The 25,106-nt window shown below is 45.6% G+C and overlaps 1 protein-coding gene across 1 annotated transcript; it reads left to right on the top strand.

The window, feature by feature from the left end:
- Nucleotides 1-1,379: 1,379 nt before the first annotated feature.
- On the top strand, nt 1,380-21,108 carry dennd1a (DENN/MADD domain containing 1A; the record flags this gene model as incomplete). The annotated part of the gene is made up of 23 exons (XM_079235569.1): nt 1,380-1,396; nt 4,381-4,448; nt 5,363-5,406; nt 5,762-5,811; nt 7,006-7,125; nt 7,427-7,496; nt 9,119-9,199; nt 9,298-9,351; nt 10,598-10,708; nt 11,825-11,925; nt 12,062-12,107; nt 12,633-12,734; nt 12,815-12,940; nt 13,820-13,921; nt 14,017-14,104; nt 14,918-14,958; nt 15,646-15,717; nt 15,810-15,866; nt 16,344-16,496; nt 17,125-17,189; nt 18,143-18,280; nt 19,051-19,297; nt 19,959-21,108. 23 exons carry the CDS (start codon nt 1,380-1,382, stop codon nt 20,967-20,969), a joined length of 2,964 nt encoding a protein of 987 aa, XP_079091695.1. The 3' UTR covers nt 20,970-21,108.
- Between the last annotated feature and the right edge of the window lie 3,998 nt (nt 21,109-25,106).

Here is a 25,106-nt window from a genome sequence, read left to right as displayed (position 1 = left end):
CCAACGTCCTCAAACTCAACAGCGACAAATCTGAAATCCTCATCATCGACCCCAAATCACTTAGCGAATCGCACCACAACTTCTCCCTCTGCGTCGATGGCACCACTGTTGCTGCCTCCACACGTCTGTGACCGTGTAACAAATTACACAACAAATTCCTGAATATTCATCCTGAGCTATGACTATTTCAGATCCAATTCAAATCCAACAAGAGCAAACCAAACTGACCTGCTCAACAGTTTAAATGTTGCCACTGAATAAACTACAATTCCTAATCTGACCCTTGGGCAGAGTCACAGTTCTGACCCAGTGAACCATGAAGGACCCTTTCAACCTATATTGTCATGTGACGATGACAAAGCCCTGAAAGCACTACGGGATATTTAATATTGCTGTAATAGTTTGTATAAGATGCTGCTCCCCTTGCAGGATTAATAAAGTATCTATCTATTTATCTCTATTGTGTTACTTATGGATGGAATTATAATGAAAATAAATAAATGATTGTCCTCAGGGATCCCTGGGGGGCCCCGGACCCTACTTTGAACATCAAAGGAATTCCCTATGCATGTACAGTAGTAACTATAATATCTGGTTTGTTTTGTTTTGCGTCCATGCATATAATTCGTAACATTCACAGAAATATAAAATAGTACACATTGGCTAGCATTAGCCCATTTCTCAGTCGATATTCTAACCAAATCAGACAAACAAAAACTAGTAACATGCAGGACCTCCATGCTCAGACAAAAGTTTAAATCTTGAGTCATATATTATTAGTCTAATTATTGTTAAGCCTGCATTTCCTCCAATAATGGTAATAGAGCAACATTCATCTCACATTCTGACCAATGGATTCCATGACTTTAAACCAAATGTCCATTACAAACATTTAGTGAAATCTCGGTGTAAACAGTAAAAATTGAGTAAATGTAGTATTTAAATTAACAATAAGAATACAAAGCATACAGTAAACCTTAAATGACACAAATGAATGAAACAATAGTTTGATTAAAAGAATAAACATACGCCTGTGTATGCCTGCTTATATTTTGAGCGTCTTTCTTTTAAAAGCATATTCATTATTTCAAACTCAGCGTAAATGAACGACATGAACACATGAATATAACACATTTACATGACTTTTTTGACTTGATTGTTCCGCGTGACTACCCAGCTTCTCCACAAACTACAAGCCCCAGAATGCAGCGCGGCGCAGAGCGTGATCTACGCGTGTGTCGTAACGGACCACGGCGTTGCACAGCGCCGTGTGACAGCCAGGTTAGCATCTGAAGAAAAAAGAGAAGACACCTCGGGACCAGACGCGTCCGTGCACCGCGAGCCGCTGCCCGACAACGCCGGCGGAGCGAGCAACGAGGATGGGGTCCCGAATCAAGTAAGACCGCCGGTCCGCCCGGAGCTGCTGCTGTTGTTGTTCCGCTGCGGCGTTAGCTTTGTTCCAGCCCGTCATTGAGGCAGAGAGAGACCCGTACGAGGCCCTGACTTGTTGCGACACGGGCTAAAAACAGTTAACGGAGCGGAAAAACAAAGCATGCCAAGTGTCCTCCTGAGGGGCTTCACGGCTGCTGGTCGTTCACGAGACGTTAGCTTGATGCTAACACGGAGCTACCTGGTCAAAAGATGTCTTTCCGGTGTTTCTGGAGGCTGGACGCCGTGTTTACACGAGTTCCAGCCTCCAGAAACTAGTGGCCAGTGTCCAGCACCAAAGTGGAGAAGAGGAACGGGTCGCGTGCCGTCTTCTACGCTTCATGTCACGGCTTGACGGAGACATGTCGCGGGTGTAACGGTTTAATGAGCGACCGTGTTAACTGGCGACTTTTCATCCGAACGCGTCCGTTGTTGTCGTAGTTACAGAGACAGCCGTTTGACAATAGGAAGAAAACACGTAGCTGCCCTCGCGAATGCCGCACTATTTAATTTATATATGATATATTAGTACCTAATATGAGAGGGTTTGACACTGTATTAACAATGTTTAACGCGGCATTCTCGATACGGCTGTCTGTAACTACGACAACAACGGACGCGTTCGGATGAAACGTCGCCGGGTAACACGGTCGCTCATTAACCCGTAGCACCGGGAGCCGTTGCTCGGTGTAGCCTCGTCCTTTCCGATGATATGCATCTGTGGTGCAACTTACAGTAAACTACGGGACACACGTTCAAGAAACGGGCAAACTACTATTGTTCCTATACAGTGTATTTACCTTCATGTACACACAGACACACACTAACAGAGACACGACTATCAGACATGCAGTGGGTCTTTCAGTGTCACATCTTTACGGCCACAATACCCCTGAATATAATCCGGTAAAAAAGATCTTTTTGGGCTTCCTCATTCAGGGGACAGTTCAAGCAGTTTTTGTAGACTTGCTTGTCAGCAGGATGTTCAGGGAGTGGCTGATGTCCCAACACACCCACCCCCACCCACCGGGAACCAGTGTGTCTGTTTCTTTCGGTGGTCAACAATAAGCCAGCGTTGCATTCTTAAGCATCAGCATACGTGTTATTGGATGTGTCTGAGACGCCCTCGGACCAGGAGCCACCTCTTAGCTGGTTCTGTTGAGGAGGCGCTGCCACCGCGGACCCAGAGGTCATGTCTTTTGTGTGGTTTCGGCTGATTTTTAGGGAGTTTAACGCAACACGGGGAGCCGTTTCTGTTCCATAATGACACAGTGGGGGTTTGAGGCTGTGTGTGTGTGTGTGTGTGTGTGTGTGTGTGTGTGTGTGTGTGTGGAGGCCTCAGTATTTCACCACCATAATATTTTCTGGAGTGTGAAATAACATTCAATTCAGTTTATTTTGTATAGCCCAACATCACAAATACACATTTACACATTCTGTCCCGGGACCTCACATCGGATCAGGAAAAACTCCCTAAATAAAGATAGTAAAGCAACAGAGGAGGATCCCTCTCCCCGGATGGACAGAAGCAATAAGAAGAACATAATCTTATTCTTTCAATTTGTTATTATAAACTATATATTTCTTAAATCCTGGCTACAGCAAGTAACTCAATCTAGTGTGACCCGTTTCCTAAATTCAACCTCCGTCCCTCACTGATGGTCCAGGTTAGATGAAGCCTCTCGTGATTAGTTAAAAGACGCTTGGCACTGAAGCAGTGTTCCTCTGAAAGCCTCGTCTGCTCCTCCTCACCTCTCGTCGGCCGGCAGTCAGAGAGCTGTGGTGCTGAAAGGACAGCGGCAGGCCGGTCCCACGCGGCTGGAACTGAACGTGTGCAAAATACCTTCAAGACGAATGCAGCTGGCTGACTTCAGAAAAACAAAAAAGATCTGCGTCAAGACTTTATGGAAAAGATGACGGATTCACTCGATCTGCAACAGGATGAAATGTCATCGTTCCAACTTCCAGGACCTTTTTTTGTCTTGCTTCTAAATATGGGGCTAAAAGGCTTCGGGTCAGTGAATCTGTAGCAGACGTTTGAGACGGCGCATATTGGATCGGTGGTCGCTGACATGGAGATCAACGCTGTCGCTCTTGGTTATGAATTGAATTAAATTAAAGTAACATCAGGGGGGATATTGATGGACTGATATACAGTAAGTCCTTAAGGAGACGGATACACGTCTCCTTAAGGAGACAGATGCAGCTCTCCTTAAGGAGACGGATACAGCTCTCCAAGTCTCCTTAAGGAGACGGATACACCTCTCCAAGTCTCCTTAAGGAGATGGATACACCTCTCCAAGTCTCCTTAAGGAGACGGATGCAGCTCTCCAAGTCTCCTTAAGGAGACGGATGCACCTCTCCAAGTCTCCTTAAGGAGACGGATGCAGCTCTCCAAGTCTCCTTAAGGAGACAGATACACCTCTCCAAGTCTCCTTAAGGAGAGGACGTATCCCATTCCCATTGGTAACTTGGAGAGGTGTATGAAGGTGAAATGAACATCAAGTTGCTGGTAATGAACCTGGCTGAGATGTAAAGTTTGAGTAATAGTCATCTTCCCCTGGTTCATATTCCACCGTCTGGACTTGTGAATACACTGGTTTGTGGTTTGTGGTCACCGATTGGTCCAAAGGGAGCTCCATCATTCATTAGGACACCTGCATCACAAGCAGTCATCAGTTAACCAGCGTCCCTAACAAACACAACTTTACGTTAAATTCAATAAAAACCTCATCAAAAGAATGAAAAGTGAAACACTTTTCCGTCAAAATAAATATTTCAAGAGATTAGCATTGTTTGTTTTGAAGGTGACACAAACTGAGTACAGCTTCTTTTATTCCAAACAGTAAGCTCTGAAATAAACTCTTTTTCCTCTCTATATTACGTGGTAAATATACTTACTGTGTACATGACACACAAAGAGCTCAATGCTAATAATGGCTTCTGTTCCAGGGAGAACCCAGAGTCCACCTTTGAGGTGTTTCTGGAGGTCGCCCATCCCGGCTCACACAGCAGCTCCGGTGAGTCCCTGACCGCTCGCTGCTGATGAAGTATTGATGAGACATCGGGGCTCCACACCTGCAGACATGTTACACAGATCATTCCCACAAGAGGCCATTGTCCTGAGAAACACATTTTAAAATAGTATAAATTGACCTCTTTAAACCTCATAAGTATTCAATCGAATATTATAGTATTCAGTCTGAGCAGATTAAAGGGAATTTGCTTGTAATTCACACGCATTCAAACAGTTCACTAATTGTTATGGGTTCATATGTCAAGTTGGTTTAGAGCTAAATGCTAAATGATGATGTATCTCGTCTTTAAAAATACAGTTTAATCTGCAATATGTCACCGGTTTCCTGGATACTGAGGAGAGACGACGGCTGTGTTTCTAAGAATCCCTTCTTCTCGTGCCTCATCATTTCCTGTTGAGTGTTAAGATGCCACATCCATCTCTGTGCAAACAAAGCCTCTTTCGGACCGGCTCCACTGTCCCTAAATTCAGGAAGCTTTTAAGTCTTGAACAGAACAGCTTCACACGTCCACTCAGGTCTTTTAACGGCCAGTTAAATTAATAACCGGCCGTGAAAAATACAGTTGTATTCATTTCCTCTCTCAAAAACACCAGGATTACAATCAAGTTGTGTCTTGCAGAGTCAGCTTCTCCTGTTCCTTGCATGTCTACAAACCTTCTGCAGCCCTCGGCATGTTTCAGTCCACCTGCTGGAGAGAGCATGCAACAGCATGTTCATGTTACTGGCTGAATTCATATTAGATTATAGACGATGATGTTTATCCAGTGATCGGTATCCTGTTGAAACGGGAGAAGGGACACACTCAGACGTGAGGCGGTCGGCTGATCATTTCTTTAAAGATTAAGACTCCCATTGCGACTCGTTGTGTTCACTTCATGTGTGTCCATGTCCAACAGGGCCGGAGGTGCGGAGGCAGTTCCCTGAAGACTACACAGACCAGGTTTGACACTAATATTCTGTGCTTCCTTTTGCTTTCTGTCTCACTTAGTCGTCGGTTTCTTTTTCTCCCGTAGTTCTTTCTCCTTTCTGCTTCTCGTATGTTGTGCACAGGCTGAACTCTAATCAATGCACTGATGTGTACCGCATTGTATTCATGAGATGGGAACCTTGGGTAACCTGGAAACCATCTTTCTCTGGTTACTTTGTGTGCTTTGCTCTTTCCCCCCTCAATCTCAGTTCCTCCGCACTGCATCCTTCCATCAGCCCCTTGAACGTCTCTCCCTTGCAATGGAACATTATTATTGCGTATTGATGATCCATGTAATGTGAATTTATCTGTCATCTGGGTCCTACAGGAGACTCTTAAGACTGTGCCCAAGTTCTGCTTCCCCTTCAACATGGACAGGTACACACACACACACACACACACACACGTTTTAACATACAGTTATTTTACAACAGGGGTGGCCATACCGACCATTTTGTTGACCAAGAGGCACCAGATCCAGGGAGTGGGCTCCTCTTACAGTAGAGCATGCCTCCTACAGATTGGTAGGGAGACTGGAGGCCTCTCGCTCTGACCGGTTGGACGGGATGATGCAGCTTTGTCTCTTTTCTTTCTTGTACAATCAGGTTTTGTGGTTGTTTATTTGTTGTTTTTTTGAGTTGCTCAGTATTTTTATGCTTCAGCGACAGCCATAGCAGCATGCATTATGTTGTCTGGTTGTGAATCCATATGTCCTTTCCATGCTCGTGAACGTGATGCCTCAGGGGCATCTGGAGGGGATTTAATTACATCTGGCACTAATGTCCACTCAAGGATGACCTGTTTAGAATGTTGGGGTCAAAGGTCACGGGGACCTCACAAAACCCTTTTTTGGCCATAACCAGGTGGCTCTGACGAGTGAGGCCACTCTCTCTAGTGTCCAGCAGGGGGCGGCGACTCTAGTTGTATTTATAATAATATTGTATTTCGGGCTCAGCCTTAGAGATAGGGTAAGGAGCTCGGACATCAGGAGGAGCTTAGAGTCGAGTCGCTGCTCCTTCGTGTGGAAAGGAGTCAGCTGAGGTGGTTCAGCATCTAGTCAGGATGCCTCCTGGACGCCTCCCATTAGAGGTTTTCCAGGCACGTCCAACTGGCAGGAGACCCCGGGGAAGACCGAGGACACGCTGGAGGGATAATATCTCCCGGCTGGCCTTGGAACGCCTCGGGATCCCCCAGAATGAGCTGGAAGGTGTTGCGGGTGAGAGGGAAGCCTGGGTCGGCCTGATGGACCTGCTGCCACCGCGACCCGACCCCGGATAAGCGGCTGATAATGGATGGATGGATGATTTATTTTTAACTTTGTAAACATGAGTTTATGTCTCAATCTCTAGTTTCAAGTCTTCTTCAATACAGCATGACATGTTGGACAGACATGGATGTAAACTGCGACATGACCGACTGGTTGAGGCACACAACCTATGGCAGTAATGCTTGTGTCTTTTGTTGTGGTTGTTTAGAAACACTTTTTTAAATTCTAAGTCTCTCTCTCCATCTCTTTCTCTCTAACTCCCTCTAACTCTCTCTCTCCCCCGTCCTAACCTCTCTCACCTGCAGCCTGACGGTGAACCAAGTCGGCCAGAACTTCACATTCGTGTTGACCGACATCGAGAGCAAACAGAGATTCGGCTTCTGTCGGCTCTCCTCAGGAGCTCACACCTGCTACTGCATTGTCAGGTGTGTGTGTGTGTGTGTGTGTGTGTGTGTGTGTGTGTGTGTGTGTGTGTGTGTGTGTGTGTGTGTGTGTGTGTGTGTGTGTGTGTGTGTGTGTGTGTGTGTGTGTGTGTGTAAGTGTGTGTAAGTGTCTCTTCAGAATCAAAAGTGTAAATGCTGATTACAAGCAATCCATTCTGGCTGTGGGAATGTATTGGTATTTAAAACGGGTACAAATGAATAAAACAATCATTCAGGATGTTGATTGAAGTATGAAAAGCGTTTCCACGACCATCATAGTGGCTGACCCTGTTTTGGTCCTCAGCTACCTGCCCTGGTTCGAGGTCTTCTACAAGCTGCTAAATATCCTCGCTGACTACACCATCAAAGGCCAGGTGAGTCCTGTTATGGAACGCTGCGGTCTGTCAGATTTATGGACTTCTTCACTGAAAGCGTCAGCTGTCATCAGTGTTTAGCTTTTGAGCTCCAGTTTTCACCCAGAAAAGAGATCTTTAATTTAGTTAAGTGCGTTTTGTCTCTTTCTTTGACAAAATTAAGTAAAGTTGAGGTTCGAGTGTAGAGGTGGGGAGCGAGTCTGTAACCATATCTGTGTATAATGAATTAATAGCTCACTTCAGGCCGTGGTATGTTGTCATTACATCACAGCTAGGGGGCGCTGTTAGCCGAGCTGTGACATCACCACGGTCTGATGGGAGCTTTTGTAAAACAAAGCATGAAGTATGCCAATTTGAAAGTTATACACACATTCCAAGTTATATATATATATATATATATATATATATATATATATATATATATATATATTTCTATTGACATATTAATAACAACATTCCCAATAAATATGTATTTTATTCCAGGTTAACGTTACATTGATAATATTATTTCGCTCTTTACATTATTTGTGTGTTTTCATTCGTTATAAATAGGGATGGGTATCGTTTGGGTTTTTTCCGATACCGGTGCTAAACCGATACTTTTAAAACGATACCGGTGCCTAAACGGTGCCTAAACCGATACTTTTTTATTGCCAAGGCAATTTTTTTTTCTTCAAATTGAACAATATTATGAACTGTTTAAAGTATACTATAGATATAAATAAATAAGTACATACAAAACACGCTTCAAACTACAGCTTCAAACCTTTTACCTTCAAACTATAAAAATATATATTTAAAAAAGAACAGACAAGCGTCATGGCCTGATGGGACCGTGTGCAACAGAACTCAGACTCTGTTGGATCCTAAAACTGCTGCTTTACTGGACTACACGTCATCATTAATATCAACTGGAGAGATTTGTTCCATCAAGCTGAGGACGGACGTTCAAAAGCTCGTGCTCGTGTCTCCAGCGATCTCTGTGTGCGCGCTGTGTGTGTGAGCGCTAAAAGCCCCGCCCCCTGGAGCCCCGCCCCACTCTGCGTGCAGGCAGACAGAGAGCAGAGCAGCAGTGTGCTCTGATCCGCTATTTTAATAATCGTTTTTAGCGTGCGGGCACCGCGCTACCTTTTTAGTATCTATATACCGTGCAACTTTACAGAGTAGGTTAAAAAAAAAAGCATTAAATTGGCTCAGGCACCGGAAGGAATCACCGAAATCTGCGTTGCTTTTCGGTCCGGTAGGTACCGGACGTGTTGGACCATACTGGCACCGGTTCTCGGTACCCAACCCTAGTTATAAAGTGATACTGAAAGTGCAAATTAATTGGAGTTGATAGCTGTTTTATAAGATGATATAAGAGCCGCTGGGTTATTCATACAATTTGATCATGTGTATTATTATGATATCAATATATTAGCGTCAACACTGGTGTATCGCGACACCCCTAATGCGGACAAATCCAGATTCCTCACATGACTCTGCAGTAATTATCCTGTCAGTTTGCCTTCCAAACGGACTCATTTGACTTTGCAGCTGTGTGTCTGCGCTTCATGCGTGACACAAGAAACGTGTTTGTTCCATGACCTTTTAGTGGCTTTTGAATGGTCCGAATGTTTCAGGAAAGCCAATGGCAAGAGTTCCTGGTGTCCCTGCACACGCTCCCCATCCCAGAGCCCGGGGTCCCCGTTCATCTCGGTGTGGTGAGTCCGGCTTCCCCTCATCGCCTCCGACTGAGTGCAACTTGTGCTTTTACGTCTCTGTACCAAACCGGCACTGACTCCTGTTTTGTTTGCTCCAGCATTCCTTCTTCACTGTGCCTGACACAAGGGAACTCCCCAGCATACCTGAGAACGTGAGTGTTGTCAAAAAAGACTTCCCAATCAAACCCCCTTACTTTTGACTAAGGAGAAACTCGCTGTTAATACAAGTGATTTGTATCAGTGAGCTCAGTGTGAGCAGTTAGCTGTTGGCTCCAACAAGGTTTTAACACGGCGCCGGGTTTAGAAGAACCGCTCATTTCAAAGTCAGACCGTTTCAGACCGCGTGCTCATGGCTGTTAAATGAGTTGTGGGAGCATTTTTATGGCTCTAAGATCAATACTGCCTCGTTTTGAGCGAAGCATTGCCTGCATGCACTGCAGGAACACATCTGTCATACATCGTTAGTCTGGTACATTAATCTGAAACGGCTAATATGTCATACTTGCTTCCATTGCCAATATTATATCCAGGAAGTTTGTGCAATAAGGACTTGCTAAACCTTGAATAAACGATCGACTAGTGCTCCCTTTTTTAAAATGTCTTTCCCTAGGCAACCACCGAACCAGTTAGTGTTAACGTTAGCTTAACAAAAGCATGGATCGTACACTTCCTAATAGTTAATAGGGCAGTTTGAAGGAAGACTAGAACGGTGCTGTACAAGTACAGTCCATTTTGCGTTGTTGAGCGTATATATTTTTTCCGCTTGCTGCACCTCTTGGTTTTGCAGTAGCATCCTGAACACCTCAAGTTGAAAAACCTTTGACTTGGCAGAAAAGAGCCCACTGTTATGTGCGGTGTTTTTTTCCCGCCAATGTGCATCGGTTGAATTGAGAGGCGGGCCTTGTGGGGTGGCGAAGACAACAGGTGGCTTGTGTAGAGCTAACGGTGGCTAACGGTAGCTAACGGCTGCAGGGCGTGTCTGAGCAGATCGAAGCTTCAATACTTTCTGACTTTGAGGTGCAGCGTCAGACGTTAGCTAACAACTCCTTACTCTGTGTTGTCAGACCAGAAATGAGGAACTAGCAACAACTAAAGTGAGTTAATCGTGTCGGTCGCCTTGAGCATTGCAGCCTGCAAGCACAGAAAATTAATGAAAACACAATACAAGATTATATTATGACTTGTGTTTGAGCTAAAAAAAGTTAATGTAATGATGAGGAATGAGAACTTTCATTGCATTATTCTTTTTACCCGCCCAGATTTCAATAATGTATTTCTGTTTAGTTGTCAACTGAAAAAGCTCCTGAATGCTAAAGTGTAATGACGAGAACCACTGGTCTTCACCCTCACAACTAACTCTCCCATGTGTTCTTCTCTTGTTGTGTTTGACCCTTGCAGAGAAACCTAACAGAGTACTTTGTAGCAGTAGATGTCAATAACATGCTTCATCTGTACGCTAGTATGCTTTATGAACGGCGAGTCCTCATCTGCTGTAGCAAGCTAAGCACTGTAAGTAGAGTCCTCTGTTCCTTCTCTTCTAAGGCCTTACGTCTCAGCAATGAGTACACCTGTTTATGGAAAATAGTTTCTTTATAATGTCTGTGTAATGTGTAATGTAATGTGTTTGGAGTTGTCCCAGTGTGTGAGCTGTTTCACCTGGGTTTTAATAAGCCGTTACCCGGCGGTGCATCTATTGATATCTGAACAAAATATCAGACAAAATGAGGTTTTCATGAGAAATGTGAATATTTATGTTACTTTATGTTGTCCACTTGGTCATAGTCTCCTCCTGCATATAAGTTCATGACAATCACCTCTGTGTTTTACTGTGATGGCAAACTCAAGGAGAGCGAGGAAAACAAACAAAAGAGTAAACAGCATTCACACAAATGAAGTTGATCATGCTCCCATATTAGAATGTGCAATTTGCTGTATGTCTTAAAAAACAAAACAAGTTTAAGCTCAAGATAACAAAGTGTATCCACAACACTCTGCTCTAAAGGGGAACCAGCCCAGTTTCAAAATTCACACTACTTATTTGAATGGTCTGAGACAATGTTGGTGAACAAACAACAAACAGTCCCAAAACTATAATTAGTGACGTCGTGGACCAAACCGACAACAAACCTCTGCGTTCACAAGCGCACTTCTCTTTCTCTCTTGAAGAAGACACATGTTTTTCTCTCGTGCCTCTACGGGGAACGAAGGATACAAAGATGGAGGAAAGGTCCGGATGATTTAAAGTAAATGGAGGAAAAACTATATCAAAACATCCTTTTTGTAAATGGATGTTTTGATAGAGTGACGCGGCTAGTAGTTATAATAAAAGTGATCATCATGGGGTGCAGTGTTCATGTTGTGTTTTGCTAATTGAGCTCTAACAAAGAACAATATATGCTCTTCTCTCATGACGCATGCTGGGCTCCATAGTTTGCCATCATTACGTTTGATATAATTGGAATAAATTATAGATCTTTAAGATTGGATGCAATCCTAAACAATTACACACAAGCTTATGTATTTTATTAGAACATTTGATGTTTCTTTTTAAATTCCTGAACTGCATTTGAAACTTTAAGCAGCTGCACGTAGAGCAGTGACGTGACCTCATGTGTTTGTCCCCAGTTAACCGCTTGCGTCCACGGGTCGACGGCCATGTTGTACCCGATGCACTGGCAGCACGTTTACATTCCTGTCCTGCCGCAGCATCTACTGGACTACTGCTGGTGAGCACCAGGCCGGCCGCCGCACTGATCACATGAGCAGGGCTTCACGTCTGACATGCTCAGTAGAATACTCCCAGTTGTCCCAGTTGTTATCTCAGGAATACATGTTTAACAAAACCGGCTCTTTTTTTGTCAGCGCCCCAATGCCCTACCTCATCGGAGTGCACTCCAGTCTGATGGAGGTACGTGTTTATGACTTTGTAGCTTTAAATTGTTTTGTTTCCACCCGTCTTACGAGCCTGTTCCCTGTTCCTTGTTCTTGTCCTCTCCTGTGCCGCGTTACGGGACTCTGTTTCTTGACTCGCACGTTAAAAGGGTCCAATAATAACTCTGGAGACGTTGATTCCATTTTCATCATTTCGTCGATTTTATTTTCAGTTGAATTGAACAAACAAAATCATAAGTCTAACTTGAGTTCTAGCGTGAGGTCAAAGACTGTGCCGAAGTCCCGTTCCACATGAGAAAATAAAACCTGAGATTCGGTCCCGCCCCTTCCTCTTACACCAGCTGATCCTCATCAGATTAATATAGATAATTCAAAAGAGAAAGCATTATTTCGAATATGGATATAAGATCCATTCATATGGCAAAGGAACGTCTTTAGATCATGCAAATAAATGATATAACATGATTTATAATCAAACAAAATATGTGACTCCAACACACAGCGTTGTGCCTTCAGTTGACTGTTGTTTCTGTTCGTGTAGAAAGTTCGCGGCATGGCTCTGGACGACGTGGTGGTCCTGAACGTGGACACGAACACCCTGGAAACGCCCTACGACGACCTCCAGAGCCTGCCCAGCGACGTGGTGAGCAGCCGCTGCACGCGGCGTCTGTTGAATGTGGGCGTCGGTATTCACGGTTAAAATGGCGTCTTCCCGTCCCGCAGGTCTCGTCTCTAAAGAGTCGTTTGAGGAAGGTTTCAACAACGACCGGGGACGGCGTGGCCAGAGCCTTCCTCAGGAGCCAGGCGGCTCTGTTCGGCAGCTACAGGAACGCTCTGCAGATCGAGTCGGTGAGTAGATCCTGCAGACCGCAGACAGCATGATGAGCGGGGAAGGGGATCACATGGGTTTGCCCGTGTTGACCACAACATTCTCACAAGATACTTGAGTATCCTGAAAAGCGATGTATGAATTGGAATCATTATTATTATTAAACCAGACGAAGGGACAGCACCATCTGTCTGCCTTAAAGTCAGAGCTGTAGATGTGACTCATGCTGAGCTTCCAATAGAAATTTAAAAAAAAACGTCTTTCACTAATTAAGTCCTTTAGAAAAAGCATCGACGTTCTTTCTACGTCCCGTTGACCTCGGTGACAGACAAAGGGTCTTTTTAGAGAGACGCTGAACCCAAAGTTACTGCTTCACAGCAGCCTGCATGTACGTATGCATTCAACCATGGACTGTTCATAAGGAGTGGACGTAGTCATGGTGACGTCACTCATGGGTCTGTGGACTGTTTTGAAGCCTCAAGTTTGGAGATTTCGCCATCGCCATCTTGGATTACGGCCGTCGCCATGTTTTTTTTTTTGGCAACCAGTGAACGGACTTTACCATATTTGGAATGAGGAGAAGTGATGTAGTGACAGTATATATACTTTAGGGCGGGGTTACTGTGATTGACAGGTCTCTGCCGCTACCAGAGACGTGTACGGCGTCTCTACGCATTCCAAATACGGTCACTTCCGTTGAAGATGGGCACCGCCGTAATCCAAGATGGCGATGCTTCATAACGACAGTCCCCAAACCAATGGGTGACATCACGGTGACGACGTCCACTTCTACCGTCTGTGCTCGGTCCTCTTGACTGAAGTAGACTACTTTGTCTGGGCTACACACAGAATACACAACGTTGTGATCGAGTGACAGCTGGAGTGTTCTCTCTTTGTAGGGAGAGCCAATTACATTTAATGAGGAAACCTTCGTGACTCATCGTTCCAGTGCCATGAGGCAGTTCCTCCAGAACGCCATCCAGCTGCAGCTCTTCAAACAGGTACACACACACACACACACACACACACACACACACCCCTCTCTCTTGCACCCCCTCCTCTTCCATCCTTAATACATGCTGCGGTTCTTTTGCAGTTCATTGACGGCCGGTTGGACCTGTTGAACTCGGGAGAGGGTTTCAGTGACATCTTTGAGGAGGAGATCAGCATGGGCGAGTATGCAGGTGAGTCAGACGTGAGGTGTTAGTTAGTGTATCACTGTCTTCACCAGGTCTATGTGCATGGAAGGGGAGTGCAGCTTATCCATTTAAAGGAGGATCACTCAAACAGGGAGGAGACATGATGATGATGATGATGATGAATACAGTCCATGAAAAAGGCTTTTTTTTTCTTCACATAAAACCAATTGGAATTGGTAAAATAGTTATTTGCTAAAAACAAATCAATATATCCAAGAGAGAGCATAGATGGGAGCTTTAACCATTTTTCTAAAGTAAAACAAAATCTCACTAATTAAGTATTTTCTCTTGGTGAAAACCAACTAAAACAGCACCACGCTCCTGTGTTTCTAACAGGATCCAACTCAGTTTGTGATCGGTATCAAAGCGTCAGCTGGCTCCGTCTTCAGATAATCCTCACGTCTAGAAACAACTTCTCCAACCTGCAGACATTATTTACTAATATTGTTCTTTACCATGCATGTATTGTCTAATGTGAGAGGAGGACAAGGATTTTCCTTTCTCTTGAAACTAAATTGGTTCCAAAATGAAATACCTACATTATCGCGATGGCCCATAAAGTTCTCTCATAATTCGGCCTATAAATAAATGTGTAAACATAACGCATGATAATTCATCTTAATGAATAATGTGGGATTACTGTTCCATACTTCATGGGCTTTTTGGGGGTAATGCACAATGTTTTGCTTCAGGTCAGCCTTACTTATTTCTACGAGTGTAGATTTCCAAGACCTTCTCAGCAATTACCCAGCATGCCCACTAGTTGTTGCTGACCTTTTGTTGTTGTGATCCCCACAGGCAGTGACAAGACCTACCACCAGTGGCTGTTCACTGTGAAGGTGAGCTACCTCACCCACACTGACAGAGCATTACTCTAAGAATACATTGCATGTTTGTTTTGGTATTTCTCATGGCCATTTACCTTGCTAACATAGTGGTGTCAATGCACATTTATCCATCCAACATCTAAGTCATCCGATAAACATTATTATGCACAGAAACCATGCACACTTAGTCCATTGCCTTTTTATTATTATTATTTCGGTTTTCTAGGTAACTTTGCAACTAGGTGTAAAGTACTTTTACTTTTTGACTAGTAACTGCACGGTCTTCACCAGGAAACATCTCACTGTTTAGCTCCACTTCTGGGCAGCCTCAGGGTCGTAAAAATCATAGTTCATTCCATTAAAAGTGTTCTTTAATGGACAAAGCAGCCTCAATGTGCTGCTAGCAGGCTTTAAACCTTTACTGTAGCTATATATATATATATATATATATATATATATATATATATATATATACACTAAAACGGATGTGGGTTGGATGTGTCCTCACTACCAGATGTTCTCAGGGTGGTACAGTCATGTGTCCTCACTACCAGATGTTCTCAGGGTGGTACAGTCATGTGTCCTCACTACCAGATGTTCTCAGGGTGGTACAGTCATGTGTCCTCACTACCAGATGTTCTCAGGGTGGTACAGTCATGTGTCCTCACTACCAGACGCTGTGTCCATGTGTTCTGACAGAAAGGAGGCGGGGCTATCTTCAACACGGTGAAGACCAGGGCGAACCCAGCCATGAAGACCGTTTACAAGTTTGTAAGCACGTCTCCTGCTTCTGTTATAGATTAGAAAATGATTTGTTAGTTAGAAACAAGACTGAAAAGCATCTGTCTTCGTTTGGTCGGCAGGCAAAGGACCACGCAAAGATGCGTATCAAGGAAGTGAAGAGCCGGCTGAAGCAGAAGGTATGTAGTTCTACACACATCCTGGATCCTTGTTTGCTGTTCCTGTAAACACTGATGTGGTCAGTGCACAGTCTTGTTTAGTGTTGATGTGTTTTATATGTGCATGAACTGTAGGTAGACTTGTTGCTTTGATGTGAATTAGTTGAGTCTATACGTTACTGTCTGTCTATTGGCGGATCTTAGTTGCATTGTGTTATTTTGTAATTTCTGGCTGCCATAAAAAAAGATCTGTCCAGAGACAGCAGATTAGTCTCTCTGGCTCACTTCCAGTTTTACTGTTGATTAGTGTGCATTGTCCCTGCAAAATAAACAAAATTAAAAAAATACAAATACATGTGAGAGTTTGAGTCTTGAGCATTAAAGGTGATGTTGTTGTTGAGTCCCTCACAAAAGATGCTTTAAATGCTCCTCTGACTAACTGAAGCCTTGCAGTGCCGTCACTCCTTCCTCCCGCGTTAACCTCCTCCTCCTCTGCAGGAGCAGACAGAAAACGGCTTCTCCTCAGCGGGGTCAGCCGTCATCGACGACGGCGACGACACAGCGGGGTTCCCCTCCTCCACCGGCGCCGCCAGGAGGGAGGGGCCACTGCGGGCCTTGGATGACGGGCCAATCACGGTGCACTTTGGACAGGTGGGCAGAAATGTGGCGGGGAAGAGGGTTTATGAGGAGTTTTACAGAACTGGAATGCATGAACACACTGGTCGAGCACAATTATATTTATTCCGATTATTCTATACTATTTATGCCAGCTATTTTTTTGTAACTACAGTTCCCATAATGCTTTGGGCATGTAAAAGGGTAGTATAATGTTACGGACATATACATATAATGCTGTGGCACTGTTTACCCTGTATCTGTTTACATTCTAGTAAACTGGCACCATTCAAACTGAGATGATTTAGCTTAAAATCATAATGACAAAACAAACATAAAATATGATTTCTATGTGGATGTATGGACCTTTATTTGCGATACTATACCATTGGCCGTGTTTCTATGCAATTGTCAAGTAATGTGCCAGAAAAGGTTTCCGTCAACTGGTTTGGAGCGAATAAACTTTATTCTAACTTTATTTCTGTGTTCACTCTTTGCACTCTGCCAATCGAACAGTTTCAGTTTGTCGCTTGCAGGTTTTCCCACAATGTTATTTTTCCGTTGCCATGAGGCGTCTCCAGACGTCGCAGTAGATATATTCCCGTGGTCTCGGTGATGCTAAACCAGTCGCGTTCCCTTCCATCACGTCTGTTTTCCTCCACAGGCGCGGACCCCAGTGCTGCTGAAGAGACCGAGCAGCAACGTGAGTCTGGAGAGCAGCATTGACCAGTAAGCACTCCTCCATTACATACAATATACCCCACTGTCCAAGATGCTAATACTTTGGGATATGAAGACAGCAATGCATGGGATGTGAGATAGAGGAGTAAACAACAACAAACTGCAGATGGGAGTCTTTGAGTGAGAGGTGAGCAGCATTAGAAGCATGCGCTGACCTTCTGAACACGAGTTCCCGTTGTTGCTTAATTATTAGAGTCCCCTGACATGCAACGTAAGTGAGCTGTTGATGTTTCACACTTCCTTCAGCTGCCTCCCAGTAGAAGCCTCCCAGTAGAAGCCTCCCAGTAGAAGCCTCCCAGTAGAAGCCTCCCAGTAGGAGCCTCCCAGTAGAAGCCTCCCAGTAGAAGCCTCCCAGTAGAAGCCTCCCAGTAGGAGCCTCCCAGTAGGAGCCTCCCAGTAGGAGCCTCCCAGTAGAAGCCTCCCAGTAGAAGCCTCCCAGTAGAAGCCTCCCAGTAGGAGCCTCCCAGTAGGACGCCTCCCAGTAGGAGCCTCCCAGTAGAAGCCTCCCAGTAGGAGCCTCCCAGTAGGAGCCTCCCAGTAGAAGCCTCTCAGTAGGAGCCTCCCAGTAGGAGCCTCCCAGTAGGAGCCTCCCAGTAGAAGCCTCCCAGTAGGAGCCTCCCAGTCTCTCAGCAGAGCTGACCAGCTTCACTTTACTTCACGTTCTATTCCCTCCGGTTCTCCGGTTCCTCCCACAGTCCAAAGACATGCAGCTCAGGTTAATTAGACTAAACTGGCGACCTGTCCAGGTGATGTCAGCTGGGATCGGCTCCAGCGCCCCCGACCCTGAATAGGAAAAGCGGTTTGGATGATGGAATGCTGATCCTAATGAACATTCCAACTGAAACTCATCCCTTTTCCTGCTTTTCCTCCTTCGCCTGCTCCTCTCTAACATGTATGTAACCAGCTGTGAACTTCCTGTTGTCTTCTTCTCCTCGCCGTAGCTCTCTCCGTCCTACTCGCCACTACACCGTCTTTCTCTCCGAGGATTCGTCCGGAGACGAGCTCCAGTACGGCGATGACTCCATCGCTGGGTTTCCTGACAGCTTTCTCTTCTCCGTCCCTTTCGAGTGGTCTCCTCTGTACGCATCTCTCTGATTGGCTTTGCACTAATTATTAAGCTTTTCTCAGCTCTTCTCTTTGCTTTCTAATGAAATGTGTGTGTGTGTGTGTTTTAAAGCTTCATGTGCAGGACGTTACTAACATCGTAAAGGAGTAGATTATGACTTACATAAGAGACAGGGGAATTATGGCTTGAGTTGAGCATGCGTTTGTGTTTGAAGTAGTCGCTAGGCAAAGACCTACCTGACTTTATACAAAGCCTGCTGTATCTAGTTCATCTACATGCAAATGACTGAATGCACAGCGTCAACCATCAGTATGAATTAGCAGAGATGGTTTGGGTTTCTCCCATAACCTGTAATAAATCCAGAGACGTTCAGTAGATATGTTCAGAAGACTGTCAGTACATCTCCATGGCTGCTCTTTTACGTGGACTTTGAAACCGCTCCACCACAAGCCCATTATTCCTATAGAAGCTGCAAACATGTCAAAGATATACTTGTATTTAAAAACAGCTGGACACTCTAGTTTTATAGCAAGCGTTTGTCACACAGAAGTAGTCGTGCATTGGTTGTGTGGTAGTTATTCGGCTCCAAATAAACCACAGTGCCCACGTTGACTATAATAAAATGATGGATTTGTTGGCAGTAAGAGACAGTAAGTAGGAGGGTGTAGGTATACGCATGGCTTTCATCATAGACTGCAGGGTAAAGATGAATCTTTATTTGGGGTAAAAGGTCAAAGGTACAGTGTAGCCATGAAAAGAGCTGAATGTTACCTGTCCCTGCAGGCCACAGCCGTACCGCTCCCTGAAGGAGGTCGAGTTGATAGAAGGGCTGGATCCTGGTTTCGGGGCCGAGAGTCACACGGCCCCTCCCAGCCCGGTAAACGAGAAGTTCTCCAACGTCAACCTGCTGGGCGACATCTTCGGCTGCCAGGACGAGCCGGACGTCCAACCCATCACCTTGGCTAAGAGTCTGGAGGACCTGAGGACTCCCAAAGACACGGAGGAGCTGCAAGCCAAGTTCACCTACCAGGTCAGAGGTCGTCATGTAGCCGGGGGTTCTTCAATGGGGTTGTTTCCAAAAAGACTTCAGGTCCAGATGTTCACGTCGACTAAAAAACACCACGACGATGAGGATGATTCCTCAACCTTCATCTAGCACCACTGTCACTGGGCAATGTAGGAAAGGAGGCATGAGTTAGGAAATGGTTATCAGTAATATAAGTTGTGAGAACATATCATTTAATGGGCTGATTTTGAAAACCCACTGGCGTGATCCTTTAAAGGTCTGAATTCAGGGTTCTTACGCTCATGGAAAACCTGGAAAAGTCTTGGAGTTTTTAAATGGTTATTTCCAGGCCTGGAAAAGTCCTTGAAAAAAAAAAAAAAGATATCCAAAAAGTTTAGTAAAAGTCATGTAAATGTGTTATATTCATGTGTTCATGACGTTCATTTATGCTGAGTTTGAAATAATGAATATGCTTTTATAAATGTTTATTCTTTTAATCAAACTATTGTCTCATTCATTTGAGTCATTTAAGGTTTACTGTATGCTTTGTATTCTCATTGTTAGTTTAAATACTACATTTACTCACTTTTTACTGTTTACACCCAGATTTCATGGAAATTTGGTGAAAAGTCCTGGAAATCCATTGGTCAGAATGTGTATAACCCTGTGAATGACTTGTCTGCAGCGGATGGACCTGAGTGTCGGTGAACACTCGCGGACGCTTCCGGGCCTCAAGCTGCCGAACCCGTACAACAAGCTGTGGAGCGTCGGCCAGGACGCCGCCGCCCAACCGGCTCGCGCGCCTCCCGCCTGCAGCAGAGCTCCCGCGCCCGCAGAAGCCCTCTCTCCGAGCCGGGAGAGCTCCGGCCCGGCCGCCGACGCTCCGGACCCTTCCGCCCACGGGTTCATTACCATCCCACGTCCCCACGGGAGGAAGACGCCCGAGCTGGGCGCCGTGCTGGCGCCGCCCGCCGCACAGCTGCGCTCTAAACCGGCGGCAGCTGGCGAAGGAGGGGCGACGTCGGGGGGGCAAGAGTTCAGACACGCCCTGAGCATGAGCACCGACGGAGACCTGCTGAAGCCCACCAAGGCCGCTGAGGACGGCATAGACCTGATGAGCCTTCTGGACCCGCTCACCAGCTCGGCCCCCGGTGACGCCGTAGACATTGGAGCGCCGTCGTCGTTCTGCAAACCGACTCTCCCGCCCCGGTCCTACCCGCAGGGCTTGCCTCCTTTCCCGCTGCATCCTCACATGTCGCTCAACCCGTTCGCCCAGTCCCTGCAGCACGCCTCCCCTCACATGCGGTACTCGTCGACTGTCATCGGGAATCCCTTCAGCGGCGTCTACGGGCCGCCGCCCGGCTCGTACTCGCAGCCGCAGTCCTTCTCCGCACTACCGGGTCTCTACAGACAACACTCGCCCGGCAGCTCGACCCTGCCGCCCGGCTACGGGCCGCTCCGGTCGGCCTTCCCCTCCTCGGCCGCCTCTCTGCCTCACTTCTCCGCCAGCAATCACGCCCTCTCCAGTCTGGCGGACTCCACGACCGCGACCGCACCGGCAAAGCCGCTCCGCGCTGAGGGCGACCGGCAGAAGACTCAGGATCCCTTTGGGGATCTGCTGACTATGGCCAAGTCGGCCACACCCCCAAAGAAGAAGGTGGACGACCTTCGGAGGAGGTGGGAAACGTTTGACTGACCCCTGTGATTATGTCCTGAGGTTCCCCGCTCTGTCCCGACCGGCAGGACCTTCTTTTGCATTTCATGGCGCATTGGATCTACTTCCTGCTCTCAAACGTAGAATCAAAGCGTGACTTTACATTCTGTTAATAAACATTAGCTGCTTACAGTATTGCTCCTGCACACTAAAGCTAATACAAGGAACTTTGAACTGGTTATGAAACGGTCAAGTTCCTTGTAGTAACGTTAAAGGTGCTTTGTTGACCGACGATAATGAACCCCTCAGCCCACCGTTTGTACGGCGGCTCTGTTGCTCAAGGTCTTGGCTCCCCCCAGTGGTTGATACTGGTCATTTTCACTTGCCAGTACCACCAGTAACCACACATCGTGTAGGTGCTGCATTCAGGTCTGTTAGCGTGTTGTGCATGAGGAGACGATGAGTCATTCACTGTGACGGAAGGTCCTGATTCCAGTGTGTAGGAATGATCATGACACACACACACACACACACACACACACACACACACACACACACACACACACACACACACACACAGAACAGAACAGAAGGCGAGTGGACGGCCTCTTCTCAACACTGGAACTCTCCCCTACTTGTCTAATGATCGCCTGAATTAGTTTCAGTTGTTTTTTTGTATTTATTGTTGCTGTTCCACCCAGGAAGTCGCTCTCTAACTTGGCCTTGCTTCGAGATCCTCAGATGCCAACAGCCCATCTTCACTCATTCACTCATTCACTCATTCTTTGCACCGCCGCCTCTCCTCGCCTGTCTCTTAGCCCGTTAGCGTAGCGCTGCTCAGCACAGGCGGTGTGGACGTGTGACTTTAAAGCCGCTTCCTGGTCGGGATGCGTGCCGCTCTGCAGCAGCAGGTGTCCTAATGATGTCACTTCTACCATTATTGTAGCGCTAGAAGAAGAGCGTCCCCATGCTGCCGCGTGGTGCAGCTCCATCATGCAGTCGGCTCACCCGTGGGGTTTTGGTAGCTTCATGCAGTATTTTGGTTTTGTTTTGGCCTTCATGATGAATCCCTGTGAACATGTGTTGCCTCCTACTGTTTGTTTTTTAAGAACCTGCAATCCTGTAATAGCCCTGTGTAATAACACTGATTTGTGTAATAACTAAAAAAAGTAATGCATCTTCACTTCACTATGTAATAGCCCACATTTTGTAATAATCTGCTGCGTTCGTAATAAAAAACTTGAACGTAATATTTCATACATTTCTCCGCATTATGCAAGAAATTATTACATTTTTGTGATTTGAGTAATTTTTTTGAAATGTAATAACACGTGCATTATTTAATAATCAACAAAAGATGTCTTCATCTTGATGCAGTTTTCCAATGAAAGATCATTAATGAATGAATTGTATCTTTCACAATTATTTTTGAGTGTGATTTGCTTGAAAGCATAAAATAAGTTATTTTTATTTGTTGTACAAAGACATCCACTTGGTTGTTATTCCATCATGAATGCATTATTACATGCAGGTCTTATTACACAATGAAGTGAACATGTATTGCATTTTGTTTAGTTATTACATTTCTAACATTTATGTCTTATTAAATTATGAATGTGGACTTTTGAACACCTAGCTGTATATTCTGTAGTTTTAAAGGGTTCTTTCGCCAATTCTGTTGCTGATATTTTCACTCAAACGATCCTTCTGTTGCTCGTCGTCACGTTGACTTTGTTTGAAGAGCGATGATGGAGCCGCTGAGCCAGAGGACCCGATGACTGTGTGTGTGTGTGTGTGTGTGCGTGTGTGTGTGTGTGTGTGTGTGTGTGTGTGTGTGTCCCTTTATTTGTTCTAAGACTGGTCTTCTATTGCACTTAAATTCCAAACATTTCATCTCCCGTGTCCGCGTCCCCTGATTGGAGCTCTACTGTCCTCGTGTATTCCTTCCTTGTTGCTTTTCTTTTGCCCGTGATGAGGACGTTCATCTGTGTGTTGGTGCAGATCTCTTCTTCATGTTCCCAGGACATCTAATATGGAAGTGATTACTTTAACTTGGAGACACGTTCTCTTTTCTTCACATTTGATATCCAAAGCCCTCAACTCAACACAATATGATCCTCTGGGGACCATGAAGTAGTGGTTCTCAGAGACGGACTTTTTTGATGACTTTGACCTTTTCTTTAGCAACTCCAATCACACCAGAATGTACAAAAGAAATATTAAAATCAAATATTGCAATCCACAACGTTTGTCTGGGTTTCTTAATGTCCTGTTAGTTGAGCGCAGAGACTGTAAAAGAGGACGGAGCCGTCATGAAGCCCCCCGGCTTCCATTTTAGTGTCTAGAGTTTGTTGTTTCGGCCGTTGTCGTCTTGGTTTTTAGTTTTTTTGAAACCCAAAGTGACCGTATTGGACAAGAGGGAAGCTGGGGAAGACCCGGGTTCCGTTAGCAGCTAGCATTAGCATTCTGCTGCTAGGCAAAAAGCCACATGGGGCTAAAAACGAGCCTGAAACCAAATCACAGACTGGACCCTGGACCGTTTGAGACCAGGACCCTGGACCGGTTGAGACCAGGACCGGTTTGAGACCAGGACCCTGGACCGGTTGAGACCAGGACCCTGGACCGGTTGAGACCAGGACCGGGTTGAGACCAGGACCCTGGACCGGTTGAGACCACCTGGCTGAGTGGAACATGTTTAGTTTCAGGTGGGTAGTTCCCTCTCATGCAGGCTGGATAACGTTCTCAGATCTTTGAATGAGTTTGTCTGTCTACGTGTGAAAAACTAGCAACCTGTCCTCGAGCCTAATGCATGCTGGGAAAGACTCCGAACAGACTCTTGGGAACACATTTATTGCATGTTTATAATATGTTGTGAACATCCTGGATTTTGTACATAAAAAAAAACATCTTTACTAAATAATGACCAAAAAGAACAGCTATTACATCACATTACAGTGTGCTGCACAACGCTTCATGTTTTAGTACTTTACTCCTTTCATTACTTACTTTGGTGCAATATTTCAACCGTGTATCCTACGTGGTTTACGTTGCGAGAACCTTCATCAAAGTGTGAACGGGTTCTGCATCAAGACGAACACGAGCAGACACTCCCTTTGTGCACGTGAGGCGCTAACAGCCCAACTCCAACAGAATTAAACATGAATATACAAACTGTACAGACACAGAGGGAGCGCTCTGAAACGCGGCCCCGCGTTGTGGAGTAAACGGGATCGGGCTAAATTTACAAACTCTCACAGCGCGTGCAGTGCAGAGTCTCGTGCTTCCCAAGCACATGGAGCGGTTCAATTTAAACACCTTTGCAAGCTTGAGACCGTTTATGTTGGAAGTGTTTTTCAAAGTGTTGAGGGTTTGAGCGAAGATGAGCAGCTGTGGTATCGTCTCATCCCGCTTAAGGTGTCGTATCTTTCTGCAGCTTTTGGGGGCGCCAATATCGTCAATGTTCTGACCAGAAAGGGCCTGAAGCCTCGTCCTCCATTGTGAGGCGTTTGATAGGATGCTAAAGCTTTCAGGCATCAATCCTACCTTCATACCGTGTGAAAAACTATGCAAGCGTGTTATTGGATGTGAAAACCGGAGTTTAGCTGCGCTGGGTTATGAATATCGGGGCTTCGTGGGGATAAACAGCTGCTGGCGATGGTTCTCCAGTTGGAGCCGTGAATCCACTGGAGAAGAAGAAAGCGCTAGGAGGTGAAGAATTAAAAGAACTCAGTCAAGAACCACGCAGTGGTCACCACTAAGACCCACATTACAAGTACAACTGCACAAACAAATGGTCTTTTCTTTGATCTAGTAGAAAGGTATTGAGCATCTGATCACAATGCTTTGTGTGTGTGTGTGTGTGTGTGTGTGTGTGTGTGTGTGTGTGTGTGTGTGTGTGTGTGTGTGGTGCTTCACGGTGAAAGAAAGTCCTCAAACTGTCCTCTACGCACTAGTAGTTAGGACTACTCTGGCCTGCCATGGATAAACTAGCGTGTAGCGTAGCCGTAATCCAGTACAAGGATCTGAGGCTGTTGTGATGTCGAGCTGCCGTGGATCAGTACCTGGTCCCTCCAGCAGGGGGCTGTGTCCCACAACGCGTGTCCTTGGGTTCAGCCCAGAGTGTTTCACAGCGAGACCGAGCAGACCGGCCCGCGGCGCTCGGATCCCCCTCTCACGCCC

The sequence above is a fragment of the Taurulus bubalis genome (genome assembly GCF_910589615.1).
Source record: "Taurulus bubalis genome assembly, chromosome: 19".
NCBI classification, from domain to species: Eukaryota; Metazoa; Chordata; class Actinopteri; order Perciformes; family Cottidae; genus Taurulus; species Taurulus bubalis.
The sequence above is the reverse complement of the archived record's forward strand: the minus strand, read 5'-3'. Positions and strand labels throughout refer to the sequence as shown.